Source organism: Lathamus discolor, chromosome 5 (genome assembly GCF_037157495.1).
Source record: "Lathamus discolor isolate bLatDis1 chromosome 5, bLatDis1.hap1, whole genome shotgun sequence".
Taxonomy (NCBI): Eukaryota; Metazoa; Chordata; class Aves; order Psittaciformes; family Psittacidae; genus Lathamus; species Lathamus discolor.
In genome coordinates this window covers 92,376,375-92,399,382 of record NC_088888.1, presented here as the reverse complement: position 1 = coordinate 92,399,382, position 23,008 = coordinate 92,376,375, and the positions used below count along the sequence as shown (strand labels likewise).

The 23,008-nt window shown below is 35.2% G+C and overlaps 1 protein-coding gene across 2 annotated transcripts in view; it reads left to right on the top strand.

Moving 5' to 3' along the window:
• PXDN (peroxidasin) overlaps positions 1–21,883 on the top strand; it is a 90,029-nt gene extending 68,146 nt beyond the window's left edge. The window contains exons 17-23 of one of the 2 annotated variants that reach the window (XM_065681559.1): positions 319–1,822; positions 2,662–2,796; positions 5,145–5,353; positions 14,332–14,452; positions 16,875–17,007; positions 18,162–18,275; positions 18,919–21,883. In XM_065681559.1, the coding sequence (XP_065537631.1) occupies positions 319–1,822; positions 2,662–2,796; positions 5,145–5,353; positions 14,332–14,452; positions 16,875–17,007; positions 18,162–18,275; positions 18,919–19,041 (2,339 nt within the window). In that variant the 3' untranslated portion in view covers positions 19,042–21,883. Of the gene's footprint in view, positions 1–318; positions 1,823–2,661; positions 2,797–5,144; positions 5,354–14,331; positions 14,453–16,874; positions 17,008–17,096; positions 17,743–18,161; positions 18,276–18,918 lie in introns of those variants that run through there. The other variant, XM_065681558.1, reaches the window with a different exon arrangement.
• The last annotated feature ends 1,125 nt before the right edge of the window (positions 21,884–23,008 follow it).

The window sequence follows — 23,008 nt, the reverse complement described above, 5'->3', positions numbered from 1 at the left end:
TACTAACATGGGGAAAATTTCCTATTTGCCTTAGTAACAGGCTTTTATTTCTGGAAAGATCTCTGTTTCTTAAATGACAAAGTAGTAATGAGCTCTTTTTGTGAGCATTTTGTAAAAATTGACCTACTAGTGGTTGTTGCTCAAATGACATAATGCTGTAGTACACCTATGGGTTGTTATTGTTCTTTTTAAACAATAGGAATATTAAATCTGGTAGGAAATGCAAAATAGTAAAATAACATTTCAAATAAATTTGCAATCTGTTGGACACTGAGTCTATAAAAAATCTTTGACTTTCTCTCTGTCTTCTGGTTTCAGGTTATCACTATAATGATCTTGTATCCCCACAGTACTTGAATCTGATAGCTAATCTCTCAGGATGTACAGCCCATCGACGAGTGAACAACTGCTCAGATATGTGCTTCCACCAGAAGTACAGAACACATGATGGAACATGCAACAACCTTCAGCATCCCATGTGGGGTGCTTCTCTGACAGCCTTTGAACGTCTGTTAAAGTCAGTCTACGAAAATGGATTTAATTTGCCTCGGGGAATTGAACCCAAGAGGCTCTCTAATGGCTACCCACTCCCAATGCCTCGCTTGGTTTCAACTACTCTGATTGGAACAGAAACAATAACTCCTGATGACCAGTACACTCACATGCTTATGCAGTGGGGTCAATTTCTCGACCATGATCTTGACCTCACTGTGGCTGCCCTAAGTGAGGCCAGGTTTTCAGATGGTCAGCATTGCAGTTCAGTTTGTACAAATGATCCTCCGTGCTTTTCAATCATGATACCACCAAATGATCCCAGAGTTCGAAATGGTGCACGCTGCATGTTTTTTGTACGCTCCAGTCCAGTTTGTGGAAGTGGCATGACATCTCTCCTCATGAATTCTGTGTACCCACGAGAACAGATCAACCAGCTAACTTCGTACATCGATGCATCCAATGTGTATGGCAGTTCAGATCATGAAGCACTAGAAATCAGAGATTTGGCGAGTCAAAGGGGTCTTCTGAGACAGGGCATTGTACAGAGATCTGGAAAGTCCCTTCTTCCATTTGCTACTGGCCCACCAACTGAATGTATGAGAGATGAAAATGAGAGCCCAATTCCCTGCTTTTTAGCTGGTGATCAGCGTTCTAATGAACAGCTGGGTCTTACCAGCATCCACACGTTGTGGTTTAGAGAACACAACAGAATTGCCACAGAGCTACTGAAACTCAATCCACACTGGGATGGTGACACAATATATCACGAAACACGCAAAATTGTTGGTGCAGAATTGCAACACATAACATTTAGCCACTGGCTACCTAAGATCTTTGGAGAGGTAGGCATGAAGATGCTTGGCGAATATAAGGGTTATGATCCCAGTGTTAATTCTGGCATAACTAATGAGTTTGCAACTGCCGCTTTTAGGTTTGGTCACACACTCATTAATCCTTTTCTGTACCGACTGGATGAAAACTTTGAACCTATTCCACAAGGCCATCTACCTCTTCATAAGGCATTCTTCTCTCCATTTCGGATTGTAAATGAAGGAGGCATTGATCCACTTCTAAGGGGATTGTTTGGTGTTGCTGGTAAGATGCGTGTCCCATCACAATTACTCAATACAGAATTAACAGAAAGACTCTTCTCCATGGCACGTACTGTGGCTTTAGATCTGGCAGCTATGAATATTCAGAGAGGCAGAGATCATGGAATTCCTCCCTACCATGATTTTAGAGTTTACTGTAATCTTTCTTCAGCTCAGACTTTTGAAGATCTGAAAAATGAAATTAAGAATCCTGAAATCAGGGAGAAACTTAGCAGGTGAGCCTGAGGTGAAGAAAAGCAATCAATTATCTAAATGTGCATGCAAAAATAGTACCTAAATGTCTTCTCTAAAAGAAAATATTTATGAAGAAAGGGATAAAGGATTTTTTTAAGAAGCTTCCATCCAAACCAGAAAATAGATGTGGAAAATTCCCACAAGCAGATAATTTCTTCACTTCTACATCTCTGTGAACAATGAGAAGTTAATATATACTGTATGTGTTCAGGAAATGGTTAATTTAAAATGTCTGGTTTTATAGATGCTGTCAGATATGACTGTTAGTTCAATGTTAGATCGTATTAATGCCAGTCTCATGCCAGTATTTACATGTTTAGTTCCATCCATTCCTGTACACTAAAGCAAATGGAAATATTGTTCACTGTACTTTCAGGTGGACATCCTTCCTTACCAGTAATCTGTTCTTCATTAGTTCAAGTGTTTGAAAATAAGTCTTCAGCTACCTGCCATCCTTAGCTTATCTACACAAAACCAAAGACGAGAATTAGTCGTAGCTAAAGTAAAATAAAAAGTCTACAGAGGGGCAGGAAAGACAAGCTATTGAAAAAGAAGCAGTTCCAAGAAATCAAAAGAAAGCTACTAGGAGAAAGGAAATTGTGGGGTGGACTTGCAGATACCTATGCTATTACTCATATCCAACTTACATTGCAGGATTTCTTTTGTATACACCCACAGGTTGTTCACAAAAGTTGTAGCATTATCACTGTCATTTTTACCGTGTGTTGTTCATGTCTCTTGCCCTTAATTTTACCATATAGCGGTTATTTTGTAAATGTAAAATATTTGATATTAAATATTTGTGATTTTCTATTTATAGGCTGTATGGCTCCCCATTGAACATAGATCTATTTCCAGCTCTAATGGTAGAAGACTTAATTCCAGGGAGCCGACTAGGGCCAACTTTGATGTGTCTGTTAAGCATACAGTTTAGGCGCATTCGAAATGGAGACAGGTAAATTGAAATACCATGGAAATCAACATTGATTTTAAATTGAGGATGCTAAATAACAGTTGCAATGTCTTGTTTCCAAACCAAACTGCATTTTATTTTGATTTATGTATATATAAATTTCGTTCTAATATGTAATTGATAAATGAAGATTACAGGTTTAAAACATTTTTAGATTTATTTATTTTAAAAATCTGTTACTTTTTAGGTTGACTCTCTCATACTGATCTGCAAAAAGCACCACAGCCAAGTTTCTTTTTGCCAGTTATTCAAGTCACTTATCTTCCTGAAAAGTGGATTTTTCTCATATCTTTTAATTGTTATTTATTTTATTGGCAAAGAAACTATGCTGTTGAGGCACTTTCACTATTTGTGTTACTTAAGAAAACTATCAGTGTGTATAACTGAAATACGTATGTTTCATATGTACCAAGAGAACATCAGTATGTGCACCAAAGGAGATTCAAAAGCAGGAGGTTATCCCAAAGAACATAATTTGATAGTTGTTCTTAAATTATTTTACATGCACATTATGAGGAATTTCTTATTTATTGTTTCTACAGTACCTGAAATAAGAAAATAGTCATTGTTATTGTTACAGCAGCCGGATTTCCTTTGCATATTTTCAGGACACTTGTCCAGAATCTGAAAATCAACATTTCCTTCATTTTAACATAATTTGTGACCTCAGATCTTGGATCTTGCATGGCATGAGGGTAGAAAGAGTTATGCTGATTAGTCCCATCCATAGTGAAAGGGAAACAGAGGAAGAATTAGGAAATTGGATTTGATTCGCTTTATCTAATGTTATTTGCTTTATATAAGCTATAAAGTTGCTACTTAAAATAGTATAAAGGCTTTTTTATTTCCCTAATCAATAACACAAGCCTTTTTGTATGCTTTAAAAAAAAAAAAAAATCAGCTTTCTTACGTAAAATCTGCTTAAAAATTAAGCTGTGAAACATAAAACTCTCATGCTTGAAGGCAGAGGGACTAAAAGGAGAAATACATGCAGTATGAGCTCCAGATGTTGGAGACAAGTACCTCCTATTTGTGTCACAACAGGGTAATGATACTGGTTTGGGATTTTTCATTTCCTTTTCTGAAACAATATTTACAAACTGTAGGGAAACATTGAGTTTTGAAGAAATGGGATTCTGCTGTCCAAAGAATACAAATGTTTTGAACCAACGTGCCAGCAAATAGTAAAATATTATTAGGCATAATGAAAGCAACTTGCACTTCTTTGAAAAGCCTTTATAGTAGGCAGAGGATCAAAGCTGCCAGCATTGTTTGCAAAACAAATGTGCTCATGCAAGGAAAAGGAGTGATGTTTGAAGGGAGCCTAACTTCATGTCAGGCTGGAAATTTCAGAGTCTGTTTTCTGATCCTAGTACGTGGAAATTCATTAGGCACTGTCCAATGCCTTATGAAAATAATACAATAAGTAGGTAGAACTTATTGATCATTCTAAGTTTAGTATAAAATTTTTATAATTTTTTTTATAAAGTTTAAAGAGCCTCCTACTTATTTTTGGTTGAAATAGGTTGGAAAAGTATGAATATGGAATTATAAATAAAGTTTTGTGAGATGTAAACGATATCACAGTGAGCAATTCTTATATGTTGAAAAATATACAATGGAAATTTTTTTCAAATCCTGGACGGTAACTTAAAACATTTTATTGCCCAAAGGCCGGCTTCTTTTTCATAGTGATGTATTATTTATATTTTCTATCGGTAACAGGCTTTTAGCCCTTTATGTATGAAATATAAATTACTCAAAACCATAGTTTTTCCTTCTTGAATGTAATGAGTTAATTGAGCATATGCTCAGTTACTAATAAGTCCCTGAATTAGTATAGTTATTAAAATAGTTTTACAGAAAAAAAATCCTTAGTAAACTAAACAATCTTACTTATCGTGATAACAAATTAAGTCTAGATTAACCGTTCTTCTAATCTCAGCAATTCTGTCAATTTTTTTTGATATCCATAAGAAAGTTGCCTGGAGATAGAAATCTATGGTAATTTAAGGCTCTGCCTAAAAAAATCTTACACTTGGTAGTCTAGCTTCATTCTAGATGTTCAAAGATACTCAAAACATTGAAATGGGACTAGAACAGAAATCACGGGATTTATTGAGGACTTTGTCCCTTTCAGAGTGCCAGCATGACACCAACTAGGGCTGAAGTGACACCAAGCGTCTGGATCACTCCCTCAGATACAATGTAAAGATGAGAACAGGATTTATGGAATAATTAATATCATTCTAAATACACTATTGCAGTATCTGGCAAACTGTGTGTTTTGTTTTTTCACTAGCAAACTTGTCTTTTCTGTGAGATTACAGGTTATGGTATGAGAACCCAGGTGTGTTCACACCTGCTCAGCTCACTCAGATCAAGCAGACATCTCTTGCCAGAGTTTTGTGTGACAATGGAGACAACATAACCAGGGTACAACATGATGTCTTTAAGGTGGCTGAATTCCCACATGGATATAGTAGCTGTGAAGATATTCCTAAACTGGACCTCAGGATGTGGCAAGATTGCTGTGAAGGTCTGTATACAGGTGGATTTGCATGTATTAATGTGAGCATTGTTTAACATCTGTTCATTTTATATTAAGAAGATATTTGACTTGTTCAGTTTTTACTAAGATACTACAAACTCAAATCTGGAGCCCAGCCTTTGTTAAGAGAGCAGTCATTCCACATATTAAATAGACACATTCTAAACATAGCAGAGATTTGAGCATTGCATGTGCTTTCTTACTTCTGTGAATAAGTATTTGTCCTGGGTTCAGCAGTAGCAGTCATTTTTCTCCTTCTTAGTAGCTAGTGCAGTACTGTGTTTTGATTTTTTGGCCTGGGAACAGTGTTGATAACACCGATGTTTTTAGTTGGTGCTTAAATGTTTGGTCTGGCCAAGGACTTTCTGAGTCCCATGCTCTGCCAGGGAGGAGGGGAAGCCAGGAGGAAGCAGAGACAGGGCACCTGACCCAAACTGACCAAAGAGGTATTCCATACCACAGCACGTCAGGCCCAGGATGTAACTGGGAGTTACCCGGAAGGGCTAGGGACTGCAGGGTTGGACAAGGTATCAGTCACTGCTCGGCTGGGGGGAGTGGGGTGAGTTATTGGTTGACTGGTGTTGAGGTGGTGTATTCTTTCCTCTTGTTATTTCCTTTACCATTATTATTATTGGTGGCAGCAGCAGTGATTAGTGTTATACCTTAGTTACTAAACTGTTCTTATCTCAACCCATGGGAGTTGCATTCTTTTCAGTTCTCCTCTCCGTCCCTCCAGGAGCAGGGGGAGGGCAAGAAGCGGGGGGAGTGAGTGAATGAGGTTTGTGGTTGGGTTTAAACCACGACAGTATTCGTGTTCATTGGCATCTCCTTCAAAAGTTAAGACAGGGGAGTGATGTGCTTTTCTTCAGAAATAAACTTTTTACCTCTAGAAACAGGGCTTACTTAACTGCATGATGCTCAGGACACCAAGTATTCCATGTTCCTTGGTAGTCTGTATGTTGGCTTGTATCTCACATACAGATTTTCTGCAGGGCCTCACTTTAACCATGATCACATCAGACTTCACTGCATCTGCAACACAGTTAGAAGATCCCTTCTCTAGGAGAATCTTCTGGATCACACAGATTTGCAGAATGCTTTGCAGCAGCATAAACAACAAAATACGTCAGAGGACAATGACCTTTCTCTGTTGAGATCTCCGTACAGTATTGTTATCATTTTCTTTTGGCAAAACTCAAACGAAAAAGTATATTCAGGAATTTTGGGAGCTTCTCTGTAGAACTCTATCTAGAAATTGCTGTGAAACTACTAACTGGGAAAAACTTGTTTTTATTAGAGAAGGTAATGGTACTGTTGATTTGATGATTATTAGAGTCTTACAATTTACCTAGTAAAAACCTAACTTTCAATACCAGTATCTTGTAGAGTTGCTGATTTGCTGAAGAAAGGTCTTGGGACCTGAGTTTTTAATCTTTTCTACTGCTGATTGTCTTCAGTTTACTACTGCCAAGAAGGCTATTCAATATTCTGTCAAAAGATATGCATAAATAAAGAACCCGTAGATTGTATTTTTAAGAGGTTACATTCTTCCAGTAGTGTCCTTTTAACTTTTGATACGATATAATTGTGTCTGATGACAAAAGTCTCCTTTAGTGATATAGCTCAGAATTGAAGGCAGTAGGTAAAAGGTAAACTGATCAAGGTTGTCCTTTCGACCTGGTACAGATACAGTAATTACTGAGGAAGGACTCCAACTAGCATGACTGTATTGCCATGAGAAGAAACTTAGGTATCATTAAGGAAAAAAAAAAGTAGATAGAGATTTACTGTTCAAAGATACTGCACAATTTCAGTTTTAAACTGACTGCTGTATTGTCTTGTCCAGTAAACAATTCTTTAAATAATAAATCACTCTCTAAGTATATTCTTCCTTGGGAGACTTGGTTCAAAACATCAGTTACCTGTGTGAGACTAGGAGAAATAAACAAAATCTTGTGCAATTTCCCTCTGAAATAATTTTATTCAGGTCTCTTTTTTTTTTTTTTTAAGTTATTCAGATTTTTTAAAATAGTATTTACTGCATTTGCCATTCTAAATAAATGAAAATAGCTTATAAAACTCTAGATATAGTTGATGCATTGCAATTTTAATGCAAAGTCCAGAGTCTCATCAAAATAACACTGACCTATGCCAGAAGCATTGAGAGAAAATAAATTCTCTCTTCAAATGCTTTACCATAAACAAATAAATCTTACTCTATCACTCAGATAAGTTCACTTTAGTATGGTTCACAAAGCTTAACAGACAGTTTCACAAATACACTAATTATATCAATTTGAAAAATTGTAAATCTCTTCTAAGAAATTACATGTTGATTCTTTAAATATTAGGTTATCACTTAGCCTTCTAGAGCAGATGTTATCTTTGGAAAGTCTTTAGAGTATTCTGACATTCAACAACCTAGCTTGTATTTTCATTCGAGAATGTTACTACCAGATACTACTGTATGCAGCACAGTTAGACAACTGAAAAGCAAAAGAAAGGGCAAATAACTAGTGTTCTTTAAAAAGAAAAGCCCATCTGTATCCCCTTCTTCTGAACTCTGCTGTAGTCTGTGTGGAGTTTAATGAATTAAAAATGAAGTATGCATAGCTTGCATTGCTTTCTCATGTGGGTGAATGGGTGTGATGCTTTCTGTGGAAATCCACATTTAATCAATTAATTAAAAAAATTAATTCTGTGACACTAGGAACTCATCACTACCCTGAGGTGTAGTGGGCATACACAGCATACAATCAGGAACAGCATTTACTTTTGCTTCTTTGAATTTATTATTGTTTATTATTTAAAGGAAGAAAAGTTAAACCATTCTCCACGTTTAAAATACTTCTAAGTATAATTATCCTAAGTTAAAATTTAGAATACAGAAAATACTGTTCATTGCGCTTTGTGTATGTTTAGCAAGTGACCCATATGTTCAGCTGTTTTAGCTTGGTTAAAAAACACATCTGTTTTTGTTATCGTTCCTGTTTTGTTCAAGTCAAAATACTTTTCCATATGCAGAACAGAAAAACTTCTTAGTTACAAAAATCTGCTTCTTAGATTTCTGGAGTAAAGCTAGTATTTATTTCTTATAAAGTAGAGCATTATTCCTTTTATAATAACAATATGAGATAACCTTTAGAGTTCAGTTAAAGAATCATACAACAGAATTGCTAGTTTATGGTGGGAAAAAGGGGGTCCACTGAACTATACAATTTTTTCTTCTGGTTTCCTTTGCTTTTTACCTTTCTTTGTCTTGTCAGAGATGGTGGAGGAATTATTGCAGATTTACAGCGGCTCTTTATTTGAGCAAAGAGCATCCAAGCTTCAGATTTGCCAAGCAAGAAACTTTTAGATTTTTAATTTTTTTTTTTTTTTTTTTTTTTTCCCAGGCTTTCTGGGGGTTGGGGGTGGAGGGAACCACCTTTTTTGGTTTGGGGGGCTTGGTTTGTTTGTTAGCTTTTTTTAAAGCACTGAGTGTATGCTTCCATGATTACTGTTACTGACTTTATAACTTAGTTCTGATTCCAAAACACAGAAATGACAAATGTCTTCTCCCTCAAACATAAACATACTGTTATGGTTATACCAAATATTTTAGTGAGATTAATTATATAAAAAAGTCTCAAAATCAGGTGTAAGGACATATTGGCTGAAATGTGAACACATTTTCACTCCAAATAATTAAACTTGAAATGTTTTCCATCATGAGGTGTTTTTTTTTTATTAAAATTAAAAATTTCTTTAGCTTTTTATTTTATGTCAAACAATGAATCAGGAGGAAGTAATTCAGACAAGATGTAAGTCATCCTCACACACATGAACTGATATCGGAAGATGATTTTTCTTAACTGGTTCTCAGCAACCAACTTATCTCTTGTCTCAGGTAGTCTTTATTTCATGTATAACTCAGGAAAACGCCATTATATGAATTATGATTAGAAGTGTTTAAATTCTACTTAATTTCATTAGGAGATTTAGGACACATTCCCAAAGAGCATTTAGATCTGGTCTTCCAGTAGGATAGATCTATATTTATGAACTCTTGCATTTTAAAACCAGACCAGCAATTATGGCATCTATTGCTCTTGTGTTTGACCACATTAATCCATTCAATTTAAACATTGCTTCTAGAAAGCCATCAACTGTTTGTTTTAATGATTGTGGTTTATTCTAATTTAGAGACTGTCTGGCTTTTACTTCTAGTATTATATCTTGCTACGTGCTTCTTATTATGGCCTTTTATTTTCACTGAAAATATTAAACAACATCGAGCTGAGCACTAAATGCTGTGGGAGACTAACAATTTCGAATGTTAATTGCAGTCTCAGTGTGAGACTGCAAGATCTTTTGTGATAATGGAAATTTTTTACCGAAACTCTTCAAAATACCAAAATGATGCAATTTATGCCTGAACGTGTTTTCTCTTTACACAGATCTTGTGGTTTGCTTCTGTCATATCATATTTATTTTTTGCTTTCTACATTCAAATGTATATTTTTACATTTAGATTTATATTTAAAGACAGTATCTATTAGCTTAATAACAATTCAGACTATGCCTGACTGCTAAAATAATGTCCCATGGTCTGCAATTTTGAGTATTACATCCTTTTTTTTCTTGGAATAGAAGTACATTTAATACAGTCCAACATTTCTGTATGATTAGAAATTTTATTGAGAGAAACAGTATTTTTATTTATATTTCTTCAAAACCAAGACTGTTTTATCTTTTTCAGGTATCCATGATCATTAAAATACAGTTCTAATTCATAAACTGAAAATAAGGAGACTTAATATATGGCATTACTTTGTCATTGCTACCACAGGTCTCACGTTAGTAGTTGCCATACCCAGTGAAAAGTGACAGGGAAAGAATAGGCTGTCATTCACCGTATTTAAACACAAACTCCTGAACAAGTCCTTAGAATCAATATCCCAGCCTGTCAAACTCCCACTGCCGGACAATTCAGGCTGCAATTTTTTCCTGTGTTGATGTCTCTTGACTGTAAAGGAAACATGGATAGGGAAGTGTCCTAATGGAAATGTCAGTGATTTCTGCAAAACTAAGTAGTTGGAATATTTCCTTCTTCCCTGTGGACTGTTACTGCCTTTCTAAAGACACTGATACCTGCACTGGGCAGGTCAGTTCCTAGCATCCTTACTTTACAAATTTCCAAATTTGCATGGATTTTCACTCTGAAATTATTTTTCCCTTACTGATATTTGATATCTATATTCCAAAAGATGCGTGGTTTTGATCTGCATAGTTTTCTAACTAGTCCTGTTCAACTTTACTGCTGGGGTGGTTGGATTTGCTTTGGTTTGATGTCAAGATCCTAATGCTGGTTCATTATATTCCTGCAGGCCATCCAAAACCTATTTAGATCATAAAGACCTGATATGTTTCTAAATGCCTTTAGGTTATCATTAGCCATATATTAACAATTTATATTGTTGTTTTATGTAAATTATCTTGATATTTGCTTTCCCAACTGTGCCTGAGCCCTCTAGTTTTTGATAGCATCAGTCTGTGAGCTTCGAGATCAACTACAGAGAACATCCTTGTTATTAGAACTCCCGACTACATCAGCTGGGAGATTACAGTCTGGGTTTTCACTTTTAGCTTCTTCCTTCTATAGCAGTACTTTTGTCCAGATTGTTAAATAATGCTTATGCAAAATGCATCTGTTCCAATCTCAGCAGATTGCTGTTAGAATTTTAGACCAACGTACTACATTTTTTGCTGCTATTTAATTTATCATTTATTTAAAAGTGTTACTCAACAGGAAAAATTAAGAGGTGCACTGTAATGTGTAAGGATGTGGCCTGTCCAGCAATAACAAAACCAGCTATTTTGAGCTAGGGCGTCATTTGGGTGAAGAGTCTTTCCTGTGTTGTGTGATTTTTAAATAGCTGCTCTGTGAAAACATCTACTCAAAAAATGTTCTGACATTTCAGATATTCAGTCTTTCTCCTCCCTTTTGCTGCTCCCACTGGCATGACTAGGAGTTCTCAGATACATGCAAATGCTTGCAGCAGCAACAGCTTAATTCACTACAACAAATGTCAGAGAATGAAGTGTTATCAAATAGAAGCAATGGTTACATTTTATGTGCTTTTCTTCACATTAACATAGTCTCTAAAGTTGTTTTGATGTAATCTGCTGTTGGATTCATTCTCCTTGACCTGAAATGTGAGAAGTGATTCAAAATTAAGAGTGATCAAAACTTCTAATTGTCAGGAGGTTTTCTATCCAGTTTATATTATAGGCCCATTTTTAAAACATTCTGGAAAACAGGATTTTCTGCAGATGTGAATGTGGCTTCCACATACAAATGGATTATCTTGATATGTGCAGTGTAACAATACTTAGCTTCTGGAAGAAAGCATTCTCCATACAGGAAAAAGAATTCTCAGATTGTTTTTAAACGTTCAGCTTTTCTGCAGAAAATGCATTACTGGACTGGGTTGAGCTAATTCAGGGAAATTTTAAGTAGGCTGAAAAAAGCAGAATGTTAGCCTCATTTTTGTCACCTACTATTACTGCTACAAGGTACTCTTCATTTAAAAATTAAGAAAGAGAGAAATTTCTTGATTCAAGCTTTCTAAAAGCTGGAACATTCTGCCCTGTACCTCTCATTATGACAGTCTTTCCTCTTCCTCACACATTAAACAGAAAGCAAGGACAAGAGTTGTTCATTTGACACGATGATGTATTTGAGTTTTGAAAACTATAGAAATGTCAGGTCTATGTACTTGAAGCTGCCACTGGACATATGGTTCTCATATTTACCAGTCTAAGGTGATAAAACCTTCATAGAATTTCAGACCTTTTTTTCTAAAAACTAACCTAGGAATGAAAAAACAATGAGCCATTGCGTTGTTGTAAAAAAAAAAAAAAATTAAAAAATCTGCGTTGTGCAAGATGACTTTAGCAATCATTAAATAAAAGCGGGTAACAGAAACTTTTCACAAATTGCTTCCAAGAGAAACTAATATTTCTGTGGCACTCAGGAAACACTTTAAGCAGCAGATTGCTTTGAGAAAAAAAATTTGTCTGACTAAAACTAGTTCTTTCTCTAGTGGCCCTTCAGAGTGTGACCCCTTTTCTCACCAGACTAAATTTAGAAGTGTCTAAGGGTGATCAAAAAGTCTTCTGCCAGGCATCTTACAGACACAGCAGTCTGTTCCCGTCTGAAAGAGCTTAGTGTCTGAGTGGGCAGCAAGAATATTGTGTGAGAAACAGCAGAACACACAAGAAGATTGAACAACATGTTGGCAGTAAATATCATCTAGTTCTTTGGTGGTGCTGTTATTATAGAAGGAAGGTAATAAATTTACTCAAGAATGGGACAAGCACCAAGGAAAGAAAAGGGAAAGAGAATTTAGGATAAATTGTGTTCAACAATGATAAATTGTGTTCCACAATTTATGCTCCATCCTTGGCAGTGTTCGAGACCAGGCTAAACAAAGCTTTGGCTGACATGGTTTAGTGTGAGGTGTCCTTGCCCACGGCAGGGGGATTGGAACTAGATTATTTTAAGGTCCTTTCCAGCCCTACTCTATTCTATGATTCTGTGATTAACAGTGATCTCTGGATATTGGTTTTGAACTGAAAATCAGTACTTTTTATCAGTCTTCCCTCACCCCATCTTTATTTATATTAAACTATGGACAAACTTAAGTTTTTCCTAACAGGGAAATTGTAATAATCTAATTTAAATATAAATCATATACAATTAAAAAAATCCAGTGTACTTATTTTGTTTGGTCACAGGGCAACTTTACATTTGTTTCTTGAATTGCCCAGTTCATCAGTGTTTTGAGGCTCTTATTGACTTGGAGCTTGTGCAGTAATTTGTGCTAATAAGTTAGGTTTTTAATCTAGCTACTGGTAAAAATTCCAGAAAAATACTTTATAAAATGTTACTGACTTTCTGAATAAATTTGTTCCAGCGCAAGTTAAGAGAAACATTAGGGAAACTTTCTTCTTGCCCTTGTTCAGTTACTTTCATGGCTCTTTATGCTCATACCAGACTTTGCTGAGATATGTCTATGGGATTCTGTATTTCAGCTTTCCCTTCTGTTTTCTTAGCAAACACTTTGCTTCTGACAGTTGAACAGGCTGTTGGTTCCTGCTGCAGCTTGGCCCGTTATAACTTTTTGTTTTAAAGCTTCTATGAACAGGAATGAGAAAACTTCTGTTTTTTCATTGTCTCCTCTCCAAAGTGCTGTTCCAGTTTTTCTTTGTTTTGCTTTTCTTTTTTAAATGGGACTCCTTCCAAATACTCATTGTGTTTGGAAGTCTAAATAAAGTGAACTGAAGGAAAGACATGCCTCATCCCATGAAGACATCGTCTTAGGATCTTAGAAGATTTCTTAGGCTTGAGGTTTTTATTCTGCATTGGAAGATGTCTTGGGGTGTGAGTGATTCATGATACCTACAAGTCCTCAAATTTGGAAATGGGGCTGGTCAACTGGTAAAGCATGTCTGCAAATGTTCTCCAGGATTTAATTAAGAATTCTCTTTCAGATGCCAAAAATAACAAATAATAATGCCTGGAATAAGTGAGGAAGCAACAGGCTGGTATTTTTGTCATTGTTTTCTCCATATGTAACTGCCCATTCCAAAAGCAGAAAATAATTAAAAGACAAAAGAGTGGAAATTTCAGAAGTAAAAAGAACAGTTAAAGTAGCACTGATAGACTTGTGAAAATAATCTTTATTTCTTTGTTTCATACCAAATAGCTTGTCTGTGAATAATCAAATTCTCTGCATCCAGTTGGCTTAAAAGTTGTATGGATGAGACATACTCAACTGCCATCAAACTGATTCCAGAGGGATCAGACTGAATGTATGAATTGCCTTAGCCAATTCAGAAGACACTGTAAAACCATATTAATATAATAACTGCTGAATTATACTGTAGTTTAAATTGTGTCATTTCTTGTCTAATTTCAGACTGTAGAACTAGAGGACAGTTTAATGCATTTTCGTATCACTTTCGGGGAAGACGTTCTCTTGATTACAGCTTTCAAGAGGACAAGCCCTTGAAGAAAATGAAAATGTCCAAAACAGTAAGGTGAGATTATTTTTTTTAAAGAAGAATGAAACTTTTGTTTTCAAAATGGAAGGAAACTGAGTGATTTCTTTGTGAGTGCATATCATTTTTTCCCAGTGTCTGCTTTCTCAAGTTTGATTGATGGATTTAATTTTTACATTTCTGTGTATCTGCTAGCAGCAAACCACTTTTCTTTTTTTCAAGCTCAAATTTCTGTAAGGCCCTCTGTGAGTAACGCAGTAGAGTGCTTTTGTTCTTCCTGTGCTTTTCATGAAAAAACTCAGTAATGAAGTATAATTTGGGGGTTTTGGAATGCCACATTCCTAGTGTGCTGCAGTAACTAAACTAAATTATTTCCTTTATTTCTTGGAGCTGCTAGGTCCTCCTGTAGAAATAGGAGGAAACTAAGTGTTGATAATGCTAGCACAAAACTTTATAATGATAGGGATTGCTTCTAGTACCAAAATACTCAGAGCTGAATGGAGAGCAGTAGGCCTACAGAAAATGTGGTTTATAACTCACTAATCCTCAAAATACTCTATGTCAGTCACAAATTAACTACACAGGCTTCCTGCAGTTTCCAGGGAATCAAAAACTTAGTGAAATGAAATGAGTTCTGCAAGCATTTTTTGTGAAGATCATTCTAAATGAGCAAATTCGGGAGTATTCTGACTTATAGCTCTTTCCATATATCATGTGTTCTTTTAGCAAATAAAATTATCTGCTCGACTTAAGATGGCCGGGCAGACTCTACCCCCTCTTGCAAGGAAAGCAGTTAGAGAGATATGTAGACAGGTAAATTTATTTCAGCAATTTCAAATGCTCATGCAGATATTATAGCACTGAAGAAATGCCATCATTATATTTCACTTAATTGATAGGAAGCTGTCCTGAAGGAAAAGGGCCTTTTAGGTGTGTATGATTTTGGACAAGAGAAGACAGCAGCTAAATATAACTTACTTATAGACAGTAAGAAAAGAAAGATTCCTTTGAAGTACCTCTTGAAGAAGGATGTTTTGTCTGTGTTCGCAAGTGAACTGTTAGAAGTTTTTAAATTTACAAAATAGAAATGCGCTTCTTAAAGATGCTAGTCCCATAATTTTGAAACTATAGGAGGGTTGAATTAAATAAAAATGAAAGCAAGAAAAAAAATGAGCGCTTATATCTGAAAACCAGCTTGTTTTCATTAACTTGTCGTTTGACTGTTTCAGAAATGAAGCTCAAAAATTTATGAGTCCAAATACTAATTAGGACTACAAAATAGTAAATTTGCAATAGCTTATAGCATAAATAAAGCTAAAGCAACCTCAGTCCTTTAGTGTTCTTATCAGTTCTCATGCCCAGTACTATGCTTAAGTTGCATTTGTGGTGAGAAGATTCCTCTCCGCCTCCCTCTCAGCTTCTCATTTTCAGTAACATGAGCAGGTGGGGAAGGTGAAACTTTTGTTATACAACAGCAGCTGGTTTACTTGAATTCTGGCATGTTATGGTTTTTAGAGTTCTTTTTCTTAAATTTAAATGAAAAACTGTGGGAAACTAGCTAGAACAACTGCCAGGTACTGTTTTAGTTTGTCCAGAAAGATTATAAATCGTGAGCCGTATTATAGGATAGAAGATTTCTTTGCTAGTTCATTCTTTGCATATCCATTAGCTCTGGAGAAGAAATGCAAACAAAGTAGGAATGCTTGTATTGATTCAAGGATCTTAACACAATAAGTGACTTAATAATTAGTATTAGACATGTTTTTGACTACATGTTTTCTTAAGTGGTGCCAAGTAATATGTTATTAGTTATGGACAGTTCCTTTGCTACCTGTTTCCTATTAACAATTTAATTAACACAATTTACTGTTGTACCTCTCTTACCAAAATCAGCTGGAAATTGCTATAGACAAAAGTCTGCATTTTGTGTATGATAACCAGTACCGGTTTCAAATGTCAGGAATATGCACACATACGCTTCTAATTTATTTATTAAAAATAACTTTTTTCCTTTGCCATATTAATGCACATTTTTCTAATGAGCATAGAGAGGGAGAACCTATGAATCTGAATGCAAAATGGGAATTTCATATTTGGAAGTAACATTTTTTTTAAGTCTTTCACTACTGTCTGCTTTAATATTTGGAGGCTCAAGAGGTTTCCCAGTGAATTTAAGGTGATGCTCTCAAGTGTCAGTGATGACAGTTTTGTGTCTCCCCCTGTATGAAATACATATCTTCTCAGTAGAAGGAATTCCCTGTTTCAAGTGATAGTAACAGTAATCCACAGTTCACCTGACCTCAGCCTGTCTTCAGCCCAGTGGGTCTCGTGGTTGTTGTGGTTCATACAGTTCCGACATCTGTTAGTTGCTTTTCATTTACATTTTTGCTGTGTTCTAAAATATCTAGCCAAATAAAAATGGGTTAAATGCATATCCTGACTTCGTGTTCGTTCGTTGCAGTTCTGTGAAACAGAGTAAATATTTTCGTAATGCCACATCAGCCTCTAATGAAAACACAAACATGCCTGCAGTGAATGACTTCAAAGAATTTGTTTTGGAAATGCAAAAAACTATTTCAAGCCTCAGAAACCAGGTAAGATGCTATAATGAATATTTACTAATTGTAGCTTTAATTTATAATGTTTTCCTAACACCACTCCTCTTATGTTTTTTAATATTTAGACATCCACTGCAGCCAAAACCCACCACATAATATCTCAAACAAAACACAACAGAGAATATGGTGTGTTACTATTCTTTATTTCTTGACTTTTGAACCTGAAGCCTTGTGTAATCATTGTATGCTAAACATGGAAACAGCCTTTTTCTAAAAATTCATCTTTAGAGTTAATATAAAATATCTTCTTCCTATCTGAAATACATAGAATCTGTTTAAAACTATGATTAAAATGTAGACTTCATAATAAGTCATTTGCCAGACGAAAGTTGTAAATATAGTTAAGATCTAGATCACTGTACAGTGGGGCACAAACAAGCTCTTTATTCAGAATAAATCAGCCATAGCGGATTTCATTTTTAAAACTATGCGCCGTAAGTGCAGGGCAGACAAATCTGCAGTAGGCCACAATGTTTGCCTACCATAATTAAGTTCCTCCGGAGCAGCTTTTCCATGTCATTTATAGATATGAAACATATATTTGTTTGCACAGTGACTTGATTGCATCTTTGATGGTATTATTTAATCATTGTTGTACTCAGTTTCTCTGTCTTTTGGGGATGTGAAAAAAAAAACCACAGGGATTGTTAAAAATTGTGTCTTCCTAATTACTGTTTGCAGGAAGCACACAATCTGCAAAGTAAACTAATTGTATAACTTCTTTTTTTTCATCATTAAGGAAAAAAAAGAGATAGTAAAAAATCCAACCAAACATTTATAATTAAGGTGGAGTGGTTTTTGTTTGTTTCTTTCTATGTTTATTTAATCTCATTTTCAGTTAGACATTTTTGAAAGTTTAGGTTTGTCTTTCTATATATGTCATATGCAGTTTGCTTCCCCTTGTATGCTCTAGCTGTATATGCCAGTGGTAGGAAAGATGTATCTTCTGTTAGTTTCCTTTTGAAAGGCTACTGATACCAGTCTTTTAGCATTATGAAAACTAAGTATTGAGAAGAAAAACCCAACAGCTGTTTATCATAGGTTATGTAGCATGAGAAGAAAGACGGAATATCTTGCACAAATAAAAAGCTTTCTTTGATTCAGTTGTTAACTTTAAAAAATATTTTCAGATAAAAAAACTTGAATCACACCTCAGTAAAACTGATTGCACTGATGAAAAGGGTAAATCATATTCCAGCAATGAAACCTGGAAAAGGGACCCTTGCACTGTGTGTGAATGCAAAGTAAGTATGTCAAAATCCATTTTTAGATAGAAATTGTAATGTTTTTTTTCTTCTAAAACAGCAGTTCCAGTTTTGTGCTTACTAATTTGAGTAATAGTTGCCAATTAGTTATTTATGGATCTTCTCTTATTTGGTGGAAAAAAAAAAAAATTCTTCAGATATGCCCGCCCTTGAAACTGGTTTGCAATCCAGCCTTTATATGCTTTTATTATATTTTCATTTTCATTTATGTATAGTTGTACTGGCAAAATTAACTGCAAAGTGAGAGGCTTCTTGAAATAGTCCATTAAAATGCATGAAAAGCAATAAATGCTCATCTAACTTGGTGCTAGTTTTTAATTTTCCCTTATCATGGTAAAACTTCCCAAGAAAGGTAGTAACAGAAATATGTCAGTACTCAGAATCCCAGTTTTATGCCTGAATGTTAGCTAAAGTGGTGTATTGTTCCATGAAAGGTGGTATAACACAGAGAGCCTACTCATGGTGAGTTTATGCCGAAATAAGCTATGTGAAATTAATCATACTAGCCAAGGTCTTACAGAGGATGAATGAGAACCTGTTCTTCATTGATATGAAAAATGTGTCTCTTGTTTGGAACACGTAACTAAGTATGTTCTGGTTTTGTTACCTTTTCCTGACACAGGCTGGTCAGATAACCTGTTTTGTAGAATCATGCCCACCAACTGACTGCGAAGCACCTGTGAAGGTTGAAGGAGATTGCTGTCCAGTCTGCTTAGAACAAAATATTAATAAAAGGAAGCCATAAGTCTGCTTTTTAAGAATTTAGGGTGCATACTCCTCAAATCATATCAATGCCTGCTGATGGCAAAAACAGGTAACTACAGTCTTAACAACAGCAAGATATCAAGATTTACGATATTCTAATGGTGCTGTAACAGTGTAACATAATGTATCGTTTTCTTTTCTGCCCATGAAGGTAATCACAATGCAAAAATTAACAAAAGGGAAATGAGCAAACAGGTCAAAGTTAATTGTGTGTTAAACTTCTCAGGTCAGACAAACTGGTGCTACTTTAAAAGAACACTGTCAGGTAGTTTTACATACCCAAAATGGCTGGGTTTAAGACTTACTCTAAAATGGACACCTTGTTTCCTATCTTTAGTTAACAACATTGAAAGTTTACTATCCCTTTTCAGTACCAGTCTGATGTTTAGCTCTTTGTTATTATTTAGCAAATGCAGGGAAAAGGAAAACATGAGGTCACTGTGCCCAAAGTAATGCCATAGAGGGTTAGGTTTTGCAGACACCTGTGTATGGAAATTGTTGAGTCACACTAATGTTTCTGTGTCCAGGCCAGCAAGAAAATAAAAAAACCCTACATGACACCTTTCAACATCCTTTTATTAATGTGAGGAGCAAAATTAATCAATATTTTCAAACAAAAAAGCTAGAATTAGTAAGGAAATAGAAATAAATGTAATTGGAAGGTACAGAAGGGAGCTGAATGGGTATTACAGATGTAATTGACAGTGTTCCTCATTCTAGGAAGACATACACGACAGAGTAGCATTTGATCTAAATGAACATAACCTTTTTTGCCAAAACATATCTAATTGCTTGGCAACTATTTTTGTTGTTGTTGTTTCATCTATTTTAAGTCATTGTAAATGACATTCTCATGACTATCCAGTCCAGTTTTAAAGCATTCTTCTCATGATCTCAGATCAGCTCACTCATTTGTGTGGCCCTGTTTTGAAAATGTGAAACAATGTCACATGCCATGTTGTATACTAAGATTCCTACTGATTCATTGTGCATACTGTCAATAGACATATGTTCCTGATTATATTGTGGCACTGTTTGTTGAAAAAAAGAGCAATCAAAATTAAGCATCATGATTAATTGTGGATTGACTACTTTTTCTAACTAGGTATTTGATTTTTTTTTCCAGTTTCATCTAATGCATATATATTTTTACCTCAATATTTTTATCAGTCATGTTAAAAAGGGTCTGCCAATGGATTTATTTCCCATTAATAATAATGTTTAAAGTTATAGAGTATATGTCTACGTTAGCATTTCAAAGTTGTGACATTTAGAATACAATTTAGAATATGAACTACATTTTTTTTACCACGAATTATATATTATATTCAGTGAAGTACAACTATCATACCTCATTTTACAGCTTTTTTGTGTTTATTCAGAATTGATTCTATCCCTGAACACTTAATATGTTAGAATTTATTGCTCTGTCCTTAAGTCCTAAGTCAGGCCTAACTAGAACCAGAGCTCTTGTTTAGTTATATAGTTCACTGACTTCTGATTTTTTTTTTTTTTTTTTTTTTGTGTTTGGATTTGGGAACAGAGATTTGGGTATCAAAGAAATCTGCACAAAATTAAGCATTCTCATCTTAAACATTTGGATTATGTAAACAGACTGAATACTTAATTATCGCACGGTAGATCAAATATCTATCTAATAACTAACCTAGCACAGCAATATGAGTTCCATTATAATAATTTGGCACATAATTTCTCTGATTACTAACATTAATAATTTCTAATTTGATAAACTGATACCATGACACACATTCAAACTTTGGTGTATCTTTAAAGCTTACTACAGAAACTTGTTTCATGCTATGGTAGGAGCAATATGTACATGTGAGTGGTGTGTTGAAGGTGTGTGGTACACATGGAGCTACAATTTATATTTTTAAGACTATTTTAATTGATTTTATATACGACGTTTTGAGTTATGTAATTTTCTATGTTAATGCTTTTAGAAATTGTGTGTGGCGAGCATGTTTGAGTATCATATGGTTCCTAGAGGTTGTCATTCCTGTATTTCTTTGATACTCTGGTATTTTGTTGGCTTTTGTTGAGAGTCCAAACCACGTGCCTCGTCCTGTAATTCCAACTCAGATGGAACTCCCATTGACCTATAGCAGGAATTCCTCAAAGATGAAGGACTGCGGAGCTAAACAGAATATAATTTAACTGTCTAAACAGTTAAATAAGGCAGTAATACATCCAGCTGGTTACTACTTGCATTCTTTTATTCCAATTTTTTATTAAATAAACTTTCTCAAGATTTCCACTTATAGGAGAAGAGAGTTTCCATTTATGCATTATGAAGTAGTACCTTGTATCTGATTGTTCCTTTTCTCCAGCCTCCAGAGTAAAGTGGGAGGTTTTCTTTGTTGTTCACTGTTTATTCCTATGGTATATAAAATCGGCTTAGGAGTTTGGGTATGCTTAAAAAACTGTAATATTGAGTTTTATTCTGCCATCCATCCGACTATAAACCATTCAGGAAAAACAAGTCTTTATCCACAGTTTAAAATGTAATCAGTCATGGGTTGTACTAATTCAGTTTTATTGCAGTGTCTGCAGAATCAGCATTGATTTTAACATTTCTGAAACAGTGGCCAATGGCTTGATGACCATTTCCTCAGTATCCACTGTGAGAATATTGCTGTAATATGTTGCAAATTTTACATATTTATTTTCTTTTTTTAATGTTACTTAAAACAAAATCTTTGTTGTTTTTATTTTAATCAGTAAATTTACCAAAGAACTGTTTGCACTGTATAATGAATGCTTTTTCAGTTAAAATAAAATGGGCCACATTTCCAAGTAAATTCCAAGTGATTTCTTCTTGAAACATGTATTGTTTATGTAGATTATTTGCTGAATAGTGCAGTGTGTAGACTTTTATCACAGATCCATATAACTTATGCAGGATTGTCATGATAAAGACTCTGTTTCTGAGAAATAAGCAACAAGCTAATGAGTCATGTAGGTTCAGTAGTTCTGTAATATTATGACACATAAAATTGAGGTATCCATTCACTGTTCTGTTCTAGGTGATGGGAAGAAAACTCAGAAAGGATATTAAAAAATACTTTTTTTCTTAGCACAAATGTGTATTTGAAAACTCTTAGTGCTGAGCATTTTCCCCATTTTTATGGGGATGTCACAATACTTACAGCCTGTTCTTACACATTTTCTTCACTTTTCCACATCTTCAAATAGATCCAGTCATGAATTGTCTTCCAACGTACATGTTTCTACATTCATTCTTTATTCACATTATTTCACAAATGGACACCCAGGTTCATGAAATCTCAGCTCAAAATAAGTCTTATTGCAGAAGAGATCTTACTTTTTTCCCATCTTGCTTCTCCATCACAAGATAGGAATTACTGCTGAACAAATGATGAATTACTCCCATCCTTTGGAGAGGTGTTAGGCTCTCTAGGGCACTGGGTCAGTTCTTTTGTTAGAGCCACCTATTTATCTTTCTTCACAACTTCATACAGCACAGCATTTTATGATACAATATCATTGCAATTGCTATAATTCTAAGTTGTCTTACAGTGAAATGGGAGAAGTGAAAGATGGACTCCAAGACACAGAGTTAAGAATTGTTTTCAGGTTGCAGTTAACTGTTCTTCACTATAGTTTGAATATGAATATCTGTCTTGGGTTTAGCAGTAGCAGTCAGTTTTTCTCCTTCTTAGTAGCTGGTGCAGAGCTGTGTTTTGACTTTCAGCCTGGGAACACCGATGATAACACCGATGTTTTTAGTTGTTGCTGAGTAATGTTTACTCTGACCAAGGACTTTGTGAGTCTCATGCTCTGCCAGGAAGGGGGAGAGGCCAGGAGGAAGCAGAGACAGGACACCTGACCCAAGCTAGCCAAAGAGGTATTCCATACCACAGCACATCATGCCCAGGGAGGTAACTGGGAGTTACCCAGAAGGG